Source organism: Aulostomus chinensis, chromosome 11, assembly GCF_037954235.1.
Source record: "Aulostomus chinensis isolate RoL2024-O1b breed Wild chromosome 11, RoL_Achi_v1.0, whole genome shotgun sequence".
NCBI classification, from domain to species: Eukaryota; Metazoa; Chordata; class Actinopteri; order Syngnathiformes; family Aulostomidae; genus Aulostomus; species Aulostomus chinensis.
In genome coordinates this window covers 17,101,592-17,117,472 of record NC_141330.1, presented here as the reverse complement: position 1 = coordinate 17,117,472, position 15,881 = coordinate 17,101,592, and the positions used below count along the sequence as shown (strand labels likewise).

Here is a 15,881-nt window from a genome sequence, read left to right as displayed (position 1 = left end):
GTCTCAGTTGCAAGGGGAGATGGTCCTTGTTCGCCAACAAAAGACTGTGGTATTATGGAGGGGTGGGGGGGCTGCAGCCTGTGACAGAATGCTAAATTGTTTTAGGGTCAACAACTTATTGTCTTTGCATGAGCCACGATTTACATATCTGCTAAGTAGGTTTCAGCAGTCAGTCCTCTCATGAAAACAGCAGAACCTCTTGTAGTCTTTGAAAGAGTTAAAGCTGCTCTTCTTTCTTTCTTTCTTTCTTTCTTTCTTTCTTTCTTTCTTTCTTTCTTTCTTTCTAGAAAAAAAAGCAACCACTCAGCTTTAGCCTTCTTGGATAAATAGATGCGACATGATGATATATATTATTCATTTGAATTTAAATAATCTTTTTATCACATTGTCGTTACAGAGCACTTATAATATTATGAATCTTTTTTTTTGTACCCTCAATGGATGCAGTGTTTTAAAAACCCCACATCATTTTATGCATATTTACCTCTGTAATCCCAAAGCGCCTCATTTCTTCAGCTCAACATTTATTTTTAATTCCTTTATCTCTCCTCCTTTCTTTCTTTTTTTTTTTTTCAAATTTCATGTTCTTTATTTTCTTTTTTTTTCCCCGTCCCCTGCATCGTGGCCCAGGGCATGCAGGGAGAAAGGGAAAGAGGGGAAAAAATGGCTGAAAGTGACAGCCTAATTATCAGCTCCAACTCTGCTCATTACCCATTAGACAATCCACTGTACATCCACTTACTAAATGAATAATTTTGTATATATTATGGAAACACAATATTATGGCCTGCAGCTAACGCCTTTGCGCTAACCTCCGGCTGTTTCAGTACAAAAGAAATAAATGGGACACCGAGAGGTTATTTAATTTTGGCCCCAAACGCCAGCTCGTGAGAGGATGACATGTGCAAATAGAGCGCGGAGGGAGGGAAGGGAATATGAAATACACACACCTGCTTTTTCTGCCGCAATATGAGCGTCATTATTGCCAAAGCACGTGTTACAGCATATAATTGACAAGAGTCACTTCGGTCTTCACGTGAATATTATTCCAATGTCGCCTGAGCTAAAGGCGATTTAATGGGGGGGGGGGGGGGATTGTAGGTCTCATTTGATCTGCAACTGGATGCAAAAAAAATCAAAAATCAAAGACGCAAAGAAAAACAAAAGCAAAGGTGGCTCGTGTGAATACTGACTGGAGAATGTTAAACGGCTCTCCTGGGTCACTGCTGTCCTGACGATGATTGCACGTTAAAAACGACGACAACAACAACAACAACAACAACTATTTCCCATCTCCCTCCAATGACGCGTTAATGTTTGAGTAATAATGTGTTAATGTCACCATAATAGCGGAATGACCCTCTTCTCGTCAGCGCAGCCTCCGCTGACCCTGGTCCATTTTCTAACACGGTGACTGGGTGGTGAATGGCGATATAAATGACGCAGATTTATGCGGGTAGACGCCCACTTTACCACGCAGTGGCCGCCTGGACGGCATTTAGCAAATAAAGAACAGATAAATAAATAAAATCCAATAAAGTAAAGGAAAAAAACGACAGCGATCACCCTCTTTCACTCAGTGGTGCACTTTTGTGGAGTGTTTTTTTGGGAGCTGTACTTTAAAATAACTACACGTGTGTAAACAAATATAATGCAAATTATTATTTGAAAGTAGAAACTAATGTTTGTCCCTTACGGGGAAAGCGCGTTTATTTATTTATTTATTAATTTATTTATTTATCAATCACTTGGCAGTATATTATTAATACGGGGATTCCTATCATTATTCTGTGTTCCTTTGGAATTTCTGAACTGGATGAACGAGTCTAAATCATAATAAAGCAGCTTTTTAGAGCAAACACTACGTTTTGTGTGATAATACAATAAGAGCGTGATTTATAGCTCTCATGAGGCTGAAAAATGCCTCCGTCTACAAGCGATCTAGGACTCGCCTATAGAGGTCGCTGTGATATTGCAGAATAGGCCGCTGGAATCGTTCATCCGCTGGCAGGAACAGCTCACTTTGCAGCTTTATTATTTACAAAGAGAGCCTTATCTCTAATAATGAACACTTTCTCAAATTGTCCCCAAGTCGCCTGAGAACACTCTTTAAATACCATAGTTTTTTTTTAACAAGCCAGTAATTAGATACAAAATAAACATGCGCACATTATTTAGATTATTCACATTTAAAAGCATGCCGTTAAATTTATATTAACCCCTGTGATATTTGGCGCCAGTGTGCAGAATGAAAATAAAAGTAGAAAACGTATAGTTTCTCCTATCAGAGCTAATTAATGTGATTTCCCCTCATTATGTTTTAACTCCTGCAGGCTTTTGTGGTGAATCAATAATTTGATTTTGGTCACCGATTGAGGACCAAGAAGCTGTTTTTATAGTTTAATAATCACTATCTCAGTTCCGACACACACACACACACACACACACACACACACACACACACACACACACACACACACACACACACACACACACACAGAGCCAGAAAGCACCAACCCTGCTGCCCAACAGCGACAATGTCAGCCTCACCCCTCCCTAAACAAGAAAATATTAATAATTTATTTTGGAATCGACGTCTCCCTCTGACAGATTAGATTTTAACCATTTGATTTTGTTTGGACTGGGCGTTCCCATATTATTACTTAATGACCTTCCCAGCTGCTCCTGTCCATTTTCTGTCACCAGCAACCATCTGGACACTTATTAGCACCTCAATGCATCCACGCTGCTTTCCTCCCAAAACTTGAATAACATTAAGCCTGGCCACAGCCTGCCAGTATAGATTTCCACTTCACTCCCACCTATGTTCAATAGAGTCATAATAATAATAATAATAATAATAATAATAATAATAATAATAATATCCATGGGAAAAGACTTGCATTTTCTTTATAATTTCATTATTTAGTTTATTAGGCAAAATATACGATCTGGACAAATTCCTTCAACGCTTCCTATTTACAAATTTAAATCACATGGTATTTACATTAAACAGAGGACACCAAAAACACAAGGTAGAGACAAAAAATAGAATAATAATAATAATAATAATTATAATAATAATTATAATAATAAAGTAAAAAGCCTACCAAAATGTCCCAGTGTGCCTGGGTAAAGTGGAGAGAGTAACATTATAGGCGCGATTATAGGCTACACAACAATAGAGGAAGTAATCCATCCATCCACAGGATATTACCAAATTACGCCATTTGCTCTGTACCGACTGCACTGACTGAATGCTACGCTGCATTATAATTTCTCATAGTCCATTTCAAGAAGGGGGGGTGGTGGGTGGTGGTAGGAGGGGGTGGGGGGGTGTAAAAGTCTTTTTTTTTCTATGTTCATTTTCTTTTCTTTTTTTCTCAAATGGAAGAAGAAAAAAAAAAGCGTCTTGATCAAGCCGAGGAGAGAGCAGTGAGGACCCGTTGCGTGGCGTCTGGTGGACTCCTGGCGCTGGAAGGCAGAGAGGATCTGCGGGAAGAAAAATACAGAGGTCGATAAACGCTGCCTCGGTGTTTGGACAGCGGCTCCCAATATGCATTTCAAGGGTCTGGCTCAACACTGAGGATTAGGAACAGACCGCGGTCCCATCATAATAATCATAATAATAATAATAATAATAATAATAATAGATTATTATTTCTATACATGCATCAGCGACCACAATTAATCTAAATGACATTTCTATAACATCGGAGAGAGAGAGAGGGTGGATTTTGTACTTGAAACAGAGGTAAACCCCCCCCCCCTTTTTTTTTTTTTCTGTGAGAGCGCTCCCCAGGGCTCCGGCTCTCCCAGGGGTCTTTAGCGAAAGCACACAGCCCAGACAGAGCCCGTTTTACTCGGTGACTTGATAAGTAGCCACACTATCCCCGGAGGGGAGGAATTAAAGGGGGTGTGGGATGGGAGTCAAGACCCCTGTCACCCGCAAAGCAAACTCTGCTTTATTTATTCTATTTTGTTGCGGGGTAATTATTGTTGCTTAATGTTGAAGATATTTCTTAACTTTCATAAGCAGGCAGAATTAAACTGTAAATGGTTCACTTGAGCAATTATTGCTTCCGCTGAAATCACTTTTGTTTGGTTTCTCTTATACTTACAAAAGCTGTTTAATGGGCTCACACTGGTATCCACTTAATATGAATAATTCAATAATAATAATAATTATGATTACTACTATAGATATGGCATTATTTGAATTAATCATGACTCTGCCATTTCAGTATACGAAGCGGCTCAGTGTCTGGTCAGCACGAGAAGTGAAAGCCAGCGTGTCTCACCTGTCATGTAGGGGTCGAAAGGAAGACTTCAGGGTCTGTGTTGGAGGCGAATCAGACCTTACACCGTTTTCGTGGTCTAAATAAGAAATAAATAAAAAAAGGACATTTTTTTTAATACCAGAATGCAGGAGTAGGTTAATTTTGTTTGTTTGTTTGATTTTTATTTTCCTTTAAGGCCTGCAAATATATACAAAATTTGAAACTTTAAATAATAATGTGTTCATTTGTATTTTCTGAAATTATTTATATATATATATATATATATATATTATATATATATATTCATATATTTATGAAAACAGTTCTGCATGTGAGAGCTGTGTTTTGCCTCTATAAAAGAAATAAATACATGAATATGAAGCACTTCAAACAGCACGTGGTAGATGACTACTCCTTTCAGAACGCACACGCGCGTGCACGCACACACGCACACACGCACACACACACACAAACACACACACACACACACACAGACACTCACGAACACACACGTTGCAGGGCTCCTACCTATGTGTTTGGGGCTGTGCGTCTCTGCAGAGGCCTTGCTGTCGTTGCTGACTGCAGCTGCAGCAGCAACCGGCGACACCGCCACAGACGCCGGCTGCTGCTGCTGCTGCTGGGCCGCCAGGTGGTGGTTGTGGTGGTGATGGTGATGGTGCTGGTTTACTCCCAGAAACGATCTCACATTGAGCAGGGAGTTCTGACCCAGAAAAGCGCCATTTGTCCAGTTGTGGAACTTTCCAATCTGGCAAGTGTACAGTCCGTGACTCGGGAGGAAAGCCGGGTGCGTCTGGATTTGGTGGTGGGGGGCTGATGGGTGAGTGGTGGCCGCTGGGCCACACGGGGACGTGGGCTTCTGGGAGGAAGTATCAGGACTAGTGGCGGTCTCTGCTAAAGACCATATTTTGGGCTTATTGTTCGAGGGCAGAGGAAAGCTCCCGGGTCTGTCTGGAGACAAAACCCTGGTGGTGTTGTTGTTGCCGTCCGGGTTCTCTTTACTCCCTGGGTGAACTGTAATTGTGCTCTTAGATTTGTCAAAGGCCTCGTGGGCCTGTAGAGCGAAGGCCCGTCGTTTCTCCAAGCTGTCCAAGTCCCCCCCAGCGCCGCCCCCGCCCCTCAGGTCCCTGCTCCCCTCTGTCGACTTGTCATCGTCATCCTCGTTGCTCTGATCCCCGTCATTATCGTCAATTTTGTCTATATCTATGCTCTCCAAATCAATCTCCTCCTCATCTTCGTTTTTCTCCACCTCGTCCCCGCTGCCAAACAAATTGCCGTCCTCCCCGTCCTCTTTGCTCCTGCTCCCCCAGGTCACCTTGTTCTCCTTCTTGAGCCTCCTCCTAGCGTTAGCGAACCAGGTGGAGACCTGCGTCAGGGTCATCTTCGTGATGATGGCCAGCATGATCTTCTCGCCCTTGGTCGGGTACGGGTTCTTCCTGTGCTCGTTGAGCCAGGCTTTCAGGGTGCTGGTGCTCTCCCGGGTGGCGTTCTTGGGCCTGGCAGGGTCCCCATACTGGAACTGGCCGTATGGGTAGAAGGCCGGAGAGGTGTGGGCAGCAAAGCTGGCGGGGTGGACGCCAGGGCTGTCCTTCAGGTCGTACTGGGACCCCTTAAAAATGAAGGAAATATTAATAGATGCATCATAGTGTGTGTGTGTGTGTGTGTGTGTGTGTGTGTGTGTGTGTGTGTGTGTTTAACCCACCCCCCCCCCAAAAAAAAAAAATAAAACCACTTATTTTAAACGTTTAAGCAATGCAACTCAACTGCATTGTGACCACCTGACAGAGCGGTTCGCAGCTACGCTCGTCAACGTCGCGAGGCCTGCGGCACCTGCGCAAAGTGACTCGGTCAAAGGCGCGTGAGGTCCCTGAGCAAACATCCGTCCTAGGTGTCAGTAGAGAAACGAGACAAGCCGAGCCATCGGGACGAGGAGAAAGTTTGTTGCATGACTGCGAATACCCACATGGCACGCGCCTTTGCAAGTTTCCCTGTGTACCTGCACAGCCCCCCCCCCCCCCCCCCCAGCATGTTAGGGCCTAAAGTTTTACTACAGTTATACTTTCACGCAGAAATCCTTTTTTTCTCTCTCTCGCTTGTGTTTGTTTGCTTTGGAGAAATCAAGCAACACAAAGATTCTTGTCTCGAGGCTTGTTCTCCTCCTGGGGGCCTTGACTACATTTATCTTCTTCTTCTTCTTCTTCTTCCTTTTATTTTTTTAATAACCAGGTAGATTTAAGTCCAATAAATGTGCTTAAGCACGGTACAAATCCACGTGGCAGTCAGACCGATCACAACTGCAGTAAAGACCAAACAGCGCCTACGCAAGCTTTGAATATTTATAGCTGGTTTGTCGTTGTTGTTGTTGTTGTTGTTGTTTTCATTATCTTCAAGCAACTCGTGCACTGGCAAAAGGAGCAGGAGCAAACTTTACTTTGCATCGTGCACGTGAGACCACTCGCAGTTTTTATTTTCCTTTTTTTTTTAATGAAACGAAGCAGGATATCGTTAAAACAACACCTAATAAAACTGACAACCGTGGTTTGTCTGCTCCCTGTTTTCTCCGAACACCTTTATTTATTTTTTTCTTTAGAAAAGAACAAATAAGTCACAACCGGATTTTTCCTTTGTTTGTTTACAGTCGCAGGTCAAACTTTTTTTCGTTGTTGTTTTTAACTCGACTAAAGAAACCAACCGACCTTTTAAAAAGCGAACAAATTAATCACATTTAATCGTCGATGTACAAATGTCCAGACTGCTAGGATTTATTTACATGTCAGAATTGTTTGCGCGGAGAGAGATTTTTCGTGGAGCGAATAATGAACCACAAAAAAAATATTCACCGCTCGACAAAACAAAACAAAACAAAAAAACAAACAAACAAAAAAAACTGAAGATTTATTTTCTTACCATTTGGGAGAAAAGAGCCAAGTCCGCGCTTGTGTACGGTAAGAAAGCGCTGTAGTTGTGTGCGTACGGGTTGGCGTACATGCCCAACACCGACGTAACCGCCGCGGTCGTGGCTGAGGGACTCCCTCCGATTTCGGTGCTCCCTCCCCGAGACGACGGCGTTAGCACTCCGGGTCTCTCGCTTCCGTACACCGCCTGGGAGGCACTTAAGTACTGCGGGTAGCCTAGCTGCGGGAAAGACATCTCCACCGCCGGATTGTCGCACAGCTCTAAAGGTCCAACAAAACTGTGCGTGGAGGGAAAAAAAAAAAGTATGCGTGAGACAAAAAGAAAAAGTCACCCGGCCGGAGGAGTGCGGGGAAGTGTTCAAGTCACAGCTACCGCTGACATACAGTGGTGTGCAGTCAAAACAAGCCCGCTCTTAAATCTCGGCTTCCTCTCTTTTCTCGCGCAAAGTCCGCTGGATGTGATGTGATCAACAATTGCGCACCGACTGACGCGCCTGGCCCTGAGGTCTCCAGGCTGATCTCGCAGATACAATTTGAAGTTGATGCTTTGATTGGCATCCCCTACTTGAGCCTACAAGCTCCTCCTCGTTTGGAGCAATGTGGATAATGTGAATATAGAGTGAGCACATTGGCTGGGGCTTCTCCCTCTCATTCTCTCTCTCTCTCTCTCTCTCTCTCTCTCTCTCTCTCTCTCCCTCCCTCTCTCTCTCCGTCCGTGTTTGGACTTATTGTATGTTAAATGTTCAAGCATTAGAGTCCATTCACCGAAGGCTTTGATTGTTGTATGACAACCTGTCTACGCGATTTTACAGCTGTCCGACACCGGGGGAAGTAAACCCGTCAGAAGAAGAGGAACTTACTCACTTCCAATCGATTGAAATTGTAATTAAAGGCGGAAATTCCTGTCGCAGTCAGAGGAATTAGTTCGTGATATCACGGGACTGCCGATGCATTTATTTAATTCTACTATTTATCTCTGAGACTGTTTCTTAGTTGGAATAATTCTGTCGAACCTGCTGTTCGCCGTGTAAAAAAGTGCAGAACTTATTAAAGTGGCGTTATTATTTTGTGAATTAAAAAAAATAAAATTACTAAAAAGTTTTTCGTGAAATAATGTAATTTGTTATATGTTTTATTTGAATGTCTCAATAGGTATTTTTCAAATAGTGACAACTATTAAGCAAATTTGTATGTCCCGTTTTAACTATTATTTTTTTCTATTGACTTCTGTTTTGGTTTTGTTTGATTCCTTCATGGTTTAATCAGCCAAATTCTTCCTCTCCCAACCCCCCCCCCGTTTCTCACCCTCTTTCCATCTGCACGCTTTTGTGTGTGTGTGTGTGTGTGTGTGTGTGCATATGCGTGCGTGCGTGTGTGTGTGTGTGTGTGTGTGTGTGAGAGAGAGAGAGAGAGAGAGAGAGAGAGAGAGAGAGAGAGAGAGAGAGAGAGTTTGTGGACTTAAACCAGATTGCTGTTGTCCTTTGTAACAGCCACTTCACGTTTCCTTGTTTTGAAAGGGAACAACGAAAAGCCAAACTCACTCACACACACACACACACACACGCGCGCGCGCGCACAAGGTTCCAACGTACTCCCCGGATGCGCGTTGACTCTATATGCTTTTTTAAATTTGCTTTTCACTTTTTTTTCCCTGCAATTGTCGCTTAAAATCTTTAAACGTACAGTAAACATGAATTCATTTTTTTTTGTATTTTCATTATCTTACTTCTAGGCTTATATAAATAAAATAAAAATAGATAAACAAAATATTGATTTTACCATACGTATAAGAAGTTTTATATATATATATATATATATATATATATATATATATATATATATATATATATATATACACACACACACATATACATACATACATACATATATACATATACATATACATATACATATATGTGTATATATATATGTATATATATGTATATATATGTATATATAAATAAATAAATAATATTCTTTTGGTGTATTTACATTTTCCCTCCATATATTTTCTCCCTCCATCCTCTCTAGAGCCGCTTATCCAATTTCCAGCAAAGCAAGAGAAACGAGGGTCGGGCAGTAACCTCTACTTTCCTGTGCTGTCCTCTCCTGACACAGCCATGTGGCTCATAAGAGGGGGGTGTTCATGTTTTAACAGTTCTATTTTTATTTCATTTGATTCTTATAGCACCCACCTCCTCCCAAGTCAAAGGGGGGACATTCTGTAGATCTAGATTTAATACCTTAACGACTGAAGCCCAAGAAGTCAGTAGATTTTGATCTGCACCAGATGGCTCCGAGTGGATATTGCCGAGCGCCGAGGATCTGTTAAAAATATCTGAGGGGCACTGATGGTAATCTGGGTAACACATCAGAAAGGAGGGGAGGAATGGCAATTGCGATAACCCGCTGGAAATGTGTGCAGGGGGCTAAATATGATGGTCGGGGTGGGTGAAGGTGGTGGTGGTAGGGGTGGGGGTGTATCTCAAAAGATGTGAAAGAAAAGACGAAACAAAAGTAAACTGATAATGACTTGATGACCAATCTTATTAGAATATAGTAATAATAATAATAATAATAATTTCGAGGAAGAGAGAAGCGATTTTTATTTTTGTATTTGCTTTTCCCCTCTGTCTCCCTCCGCTCATTTTTTCCACTAAAAGAAGAAAAAAACTGGTGAACAATGACACGTGTTGAGAGCAATAAACCATCATCTTTCACTGATTTATTGGGTCTTGTTAAAGTCTCATTATGGTCACAAGCTCCTCGTCAGAGAGAGAGAGAGAGCGAGAGAGAGAGAGCGAGAGAGAGAGAGAGAGAGAGAGAGAGAGAGAGAGAGAAACTTTGCTTCGGAAATCTGAACGTTCCTTCCTCGCATTTTGTCCAAACAAATAGGCTCCACAGCATTACAGTATTTGCACGTCCGGCGTACACACACACACACACACACACACACACACACACACACACACACACAGAGTAGAGTCATTACGTGTAGATGTTTTTAATGGAGACCAATTTGTGACAAGAAAGCAAATCTGCAGCTTCTCATATCAGAGAGTTTTATCATGTAAATCTACAGGAGCCTCTTCATAAGCTGTTCTGCCTTCATGGCCACATTCATTCAGACAACTCACTCAGGAAGTGTAAGTTCTTCTATTGAACAACCTGCATTTATAATTTGCTTTCCTCAGTCTCATCTTTTAATTATAATATTATTGTTCGATAGATCTCCCTCATCATACAGAAATAAAATCCAACAAATGGCTGATGGTGGAAGCTGCAGCTGCATTCATCCACACTGTCACCTGCAAAATCTACAAGAGATCAAAGGAGTGCGCGCGCACACACACGCGCACACACGCACACACACACACACACACACACACTCTCTCTCTCTCTCTCTCTCTCTCTCTCTCTCTCTCTCTCTCTGATGACCTGGAGAAGGATACATATATTTTCTTTTCTGCTCAAGTCCAACATTTAATAGAGCAGAATGACATTAACCTGCTCTGCTTTTTTAAATAAATGATTCCCTTTGTCAATAAATCACAATTCAGTTATTCCACGATTGCCACGAACATAGAAAAGTAACACTAACACAATTTACGCAATTTCCCATGAGTAACGGTCATTAATAAATAATTAAAGATGTTAAGGTATGTGTGGAAAACTTGATATCACATTGGCTTTTTTTTTTTTTTTGTCTGAAATGTAAACGTTGTCCATCGTTTCAATGCAAATATGTGTGGTTTGTCCTAAAAGTGGGTCAAAGGCACACCCGCATGCGGACTGATTCAAAAATCCTGAAAAAAAATATAGAAACCAACCTTTCAATCAATCCCTGATGCAATTACTTATTATTAGAGTGAATAACATAGCAACATCTCAGCAGCAAGCAGCCCTCATCAGGGGTTGTGTGACAGTCTTAAAAGAGTTATCTGTTTAATATGCACCAAAATGGAGATTCCATGACGCTTTAATGATTTTATTATGATCAGTGTTTTGGTTCTTCTCAAGGGAAACAGAGTGTGGTCAAAAAAAATTGATTGCACATTCATTAAATATTAGTTTTCATTATTATTTTTCTTTGTTGTACTCAATCAGGCACATTTATCTCAGTGAAATTAAAATATTGTTCCAAAGTAGTGCCAGCGTACACTCATGAATCAGCTGAAGTGCCGGAGCCCGTATAGTCGGAGCCAACGTAGAGACCTGAATGACTCCAGTGGAAGTCGCAGAGAGTGAACCTGTATTACAATAACAGCAGTTCTGTTGACACTGGGCTACCACCGCAGAGGTCAAGAGTGTCTCTGTGAACTAATAACTGTGGTGAAAGATACTCCTTTCCTGCCTCTGGGAGTGCCAAAGTTGAGGAGAGGTTAAGAATCCGCAGAATGTCCCTTTTGTGCTTTTCTCTAGATTATCAAATTAAGTGTTGAAACCAAAACACCCCTTTTCCCCCACAGGAGAGGAGATTAGATGAATATTAATGATATCAATGGGCCGTCACAAGTGTTGGTCCTCCTCTCTCTCTCTCTCTCGCTCTGCACACACTTGCACATACACGCGAGCACACACGCAAGGTTCCAACGTACTCCCTGAACTGCGTCACTGCAACTTAACTATTTTTTCTTTGAGTTTGAGTCAGAGGACCACTGGTGTTACTGTGAGATATTTGATACGGCGACAACTGCGCCACACCTATAGGTAAGGAAACTAGGAATTTCCTGGATAATAAAAGAGATCTATACTGCGTCTTGGAAGGTCAAAACTGTATTCACTTGACAGCTAAACACTTGGAAGCTTGGTGTTTCCCTCGTTTTGACGTGATTAGAAGCCTCTGGGTTCAAATCATTGCCAGATCTAAAGGTGCTTTGCAGCAGAAGTATCTCCGGTACCATACATGTTTAGCCCTGCAACATGTGCTGGGTCATAAATAATGTTACAGACTTCCAACTTTTAATATTAAATGTGAAGGCATCAGTCACCCTGGCTTGGGCCCATAGGCAGGGGTGTAGTAGCGGGTGGGGAAGATGGGACTCTGTACCGAGGGCCCCAGAACAGGGTGGGGCTTGTAAAGTTTGGGAGACATGAATCCAGCAAGAAGTCCTCCAAACCAGTTGTTGTGTCTTTCTGATACGACCCGTTGTAGTGCGCTTCGGTTTGATTTATGCACGGACACAGCTGGTTAAGTTAATGAAGGCTTGGTGTAGAACAAGCGCTCTTTAGATGGAAACAGGAAGTCAACACTCACTACTGGCTACAAGAAGCGTCAACTCCCGTGTCCTCACATCTAGATGTCCATCTGAACAGCCACCAGCAAGGACCACTGCTTCCTGCACTGACCACTAATTAGCCTCAAGCAAGACAACTCTGCACCATGCGCAGTTGCTCCCTCCACCTCCTTATACAGATTCCCATCCGTCTCGTGACTTCCCACTTCCTTGTGGTCATAATTACCATAACCACTAGATGGCGTCAGTCACTTCTACATGAGTACAGGTAGTTTTCGCCGCTGATTGACAAACTATCTGCTGGCTCTTCTGGGAGTGGGGACCCCAAAGACACTCTCTGTGTCTTGGGCCCTGAATTTGTGCTATACACCCCTGCTCCTATGTTTCCTATGTCCTGTATTGTTGATATTGTATATAGCATGTAGCCAATCAGCCGCCAGCTTGTGCATGATGCGAAAAACAAGCCTAACATTTTGCAGCTGCAACCCTCACATTCTGTATTTATGTCACATATATTCAAATAAGAACTCGGAGTTGACTTAGTTTAGAAAAAAAAAAACAAAGTTTTTACCGCTGTTGAAAGTGACAACTTCTTGCCCTAAAATGTTGAGTAGCAGTTAAGTAAATTGACTTTCTAAATCATTGAATTTCAGGTTTTGATTAACTCTATATAATTTTTTGTATGTGTTTTTAACACGTGAGAGTGAGACAATCACCCATAGCTGATATTTATACTGCGCACTGCTAACTCTTTAGTCAAGTCAGGGAGAGATTTTTTGAGGTTAAATGTTAATCAAGAGAATGCGGCCTCTCTGATGCCTCATTGATGGCTTTTTGCAATACGGACACGATAATCTTTCACTAGAAACTTAACTTGGAACTGCTTCACACCCAAAAACGATGAATCGGGCTTGAGTTGCTATGCGAACAAGTTGTTTAGTAAAGAACACCGATGACGTCAATCAGTGTTTCCTGACAACTTAGACGATACACTAATTAGAAAAAAATGAACCTGGGAGGTATTATCTCTCTCTCTCTCTCTCTCTCTCTCTCTCTGTGTTTCGAGGGTTCACGTGAGGTAACAACCAGACAAAGAACACTGTCCTCACTCAGTGGCGGTGGGCGACTGTAGCAAGGACGTGCTACCGCTACTGTCACTGATGCTATAATGAAAACACTAAGCACACCTAGATCATGTTTCACGATCTAATAGCCGAAATAAAAAGTTGTTTGGAAAACACAGCACTTCATTACTGCTGAGGAGTTTCTTTTAACTGATTCTGGCTTCTGACTGCATACCATACAAACGACAACTGCCAAGGATCTGACTTTTTCCTCCCCAAGGGCCTTCTCAGGGGTGGGTAATGAACGGGTGGGCCCAGATTTTGATGTGGTTAGGGGCCAAGGGGAGAGAAATGTGAGAAGGGGTGTTAATTGTTTTGGCTCTTTGCTGGGGAAACATATCAACATTAGATCTAATGGAGGTTAAAGACTCTCATTGCCATAGGGGCTGGAGCTAATGAATAGCTATAACTAGCAAAGGAGAGAGAGAAAGACCCAGAGAGGAACAGAGCGAGAGGAGATGCTGCATTTATTGGCCTTTAAAAGGTTTTTACTGCTATGAGCCAAGTGTTTTATTGCAGGACTGACCTAGGAGGATTAACGCTAAGGACTCGTGAAAGTGTTTTATGAGTTTTTTTTTCTCCAAATGAGGGATCTATTATAGTTATTTGCAACTTGAGTGACATATATAAAGTCAAATACACTTTTTTTTTTTAAATCTAAAAGCATTTTTTATTGACTATAAGCACATTTAAACCTGTTGCATATTTATCGACAAATACTTAGCTTATATTTAATCACAACAGCGAAGCCTGCACATGCTAATTAACTAATTTGGCAACTCAGAAGGTAATTCCATTACTTGGTATTTAACATCTCTATGAGCAGTTCTAGAGAGCCGCAAACCGCAGACTTCCAGCCTCTACTGGATGTGCTCATCTGCACATTTCAGTTGCAGATGTATGCAAAGTACAGTAAATGTGTTAGATGTACAAAAAGAAAAGATGTTGGACACAGAGAAAACCAAATCAAAGTCTTCTTTTTGTCTCACGTATAATTTTATGCTAAATCCGAATGAGAACTCAAAGGTTGGATTGAAGCACTGGCTTAGAAATATTCATAAGAGTTAGTCTCCCGTTTCAGATGTTTATTTGCCTCCTCAGAAACGGAGGAAAACGGGTGCACGCAAATCTGCATTGAGATGATAGAATTCCCACGTTCATGTATCAACAGAGTTAATTGAATTTTAAGGAAGGGCCTTCTTGGGGGAAAAGATTGGTGCACACTGAAGTATTCTTTTGAAATTACACCCTTTGATAGTGGTGTAAAGGATAGAGTTCTAGATAAAATGGTCAGCATGACAAATGGAATTTTAATGAGCTTGTTTCTTTCATCTGTTATCATGTTGTGCTGCTTTTTTTTTTTTTTGCTTTACTGTGTCGTTTTACCAACTATTGATAGTTGAAACCTGCTGTTTTCATGTTGCTGGACATGCTTTGTGGGATGCCTCGGCCTCTCACTCCCAACAGTGCTATCACCTTGATCACTGATCAGACTAACTCTGTCTGAGTAGAGTTGGGCTTTAACTTCCTGGAGTGTTTATGCCCATAAACATTATAAACACACTAATAAAAAGGGAAAACAGAGAAAAGAAAAAAAAAAAGAAGTGGGGCATTTCAGATATTGATGCTGACCCGAAAGAAAAATAGTTCACTTGCAATTTAGCTTTGGACATGAAAGATAAAACACTTTTTTTTTTCTCTTTTATTAAAAAAAAAACAACCAGAAAAAACCCCAAAGTGTACTCAAATGTAGCGTCATTTTAGCTGACAGATAACTTTCCCACAGCAAACCTGACCATTATTTGTTCCAGGATATTGTTCTTGACACATGTGGGAGCAAACACTACTATTTGAATTCAAATGATTGATGTCATCGTGGCTTCAGAGTAGGCTAAACATTGGTCCCGCCCTCTAGCAGCGAGTGTTACGGGGTCACAGATGAAAACAGCAGTCTGTCAAGTTCACTTATGCAGTAATGAGGAATGAGGCAGCGAGATGTGGGGAGGGGAGAGTCAAAGTGCAAATACACTAAAAACAGACCTCCAAAGGGGTTTACTGGCTATTGATGTGTTAGATTAGAGGGTAGATCTTCCCAGAGAATTGTCTTTTCTGCTTAGGCGACCATGACTGGCTGTGTAGCTCCTTAAATGCAACCTGAGTTATGCCGTTCGGTGTTGTGCACAACACAGTTTGGCTTGGAGAGGATTTACAGAATGACCAAAAAAATGAAAAGTCAAAAGACAGAGTGTCTGTCTGACAGTCAGAACGTTCTATACGTCATAAAGAGGTCGTCCACTATCAGGACGC

The 15,881-nt window shown here is 41.7% G+C and overlaps 1 protein-coding gene across 1 annotated transcript; it reads right to left on the bottom strand.

The window, feature by feature from the left end:
• Positions 1 to 2,942: 2,942 nt before the first annotated feature.
• On the bottom strand, positions 2,943 to 7,755 carry irx1a (iroquois homeobox 1a). Its single transcript, XM_086217326.1, has 4 exons — positions 7,206 to 7,755; positions 4,809 to 5,907; positions 4,302 to 4,377; positions 2,943 to 3,492 (listed from the first exon to the last, which is right to left on the bottom strand). Exons 1-4 carry the CDS (start codon positions 7,446 to 7,448, stop codon positions 3,417 to 3,419), a joined length of 1,494 nt encoding a protein of 497 aa, XP_086073452.1. The 5' UTR covers positions 7,449 to 7,755; the 3' UTR covers positions 2,943 to 3,416.
• Positions 7,756 to 15,881: the final 8,126 nt, after the last annotated feature.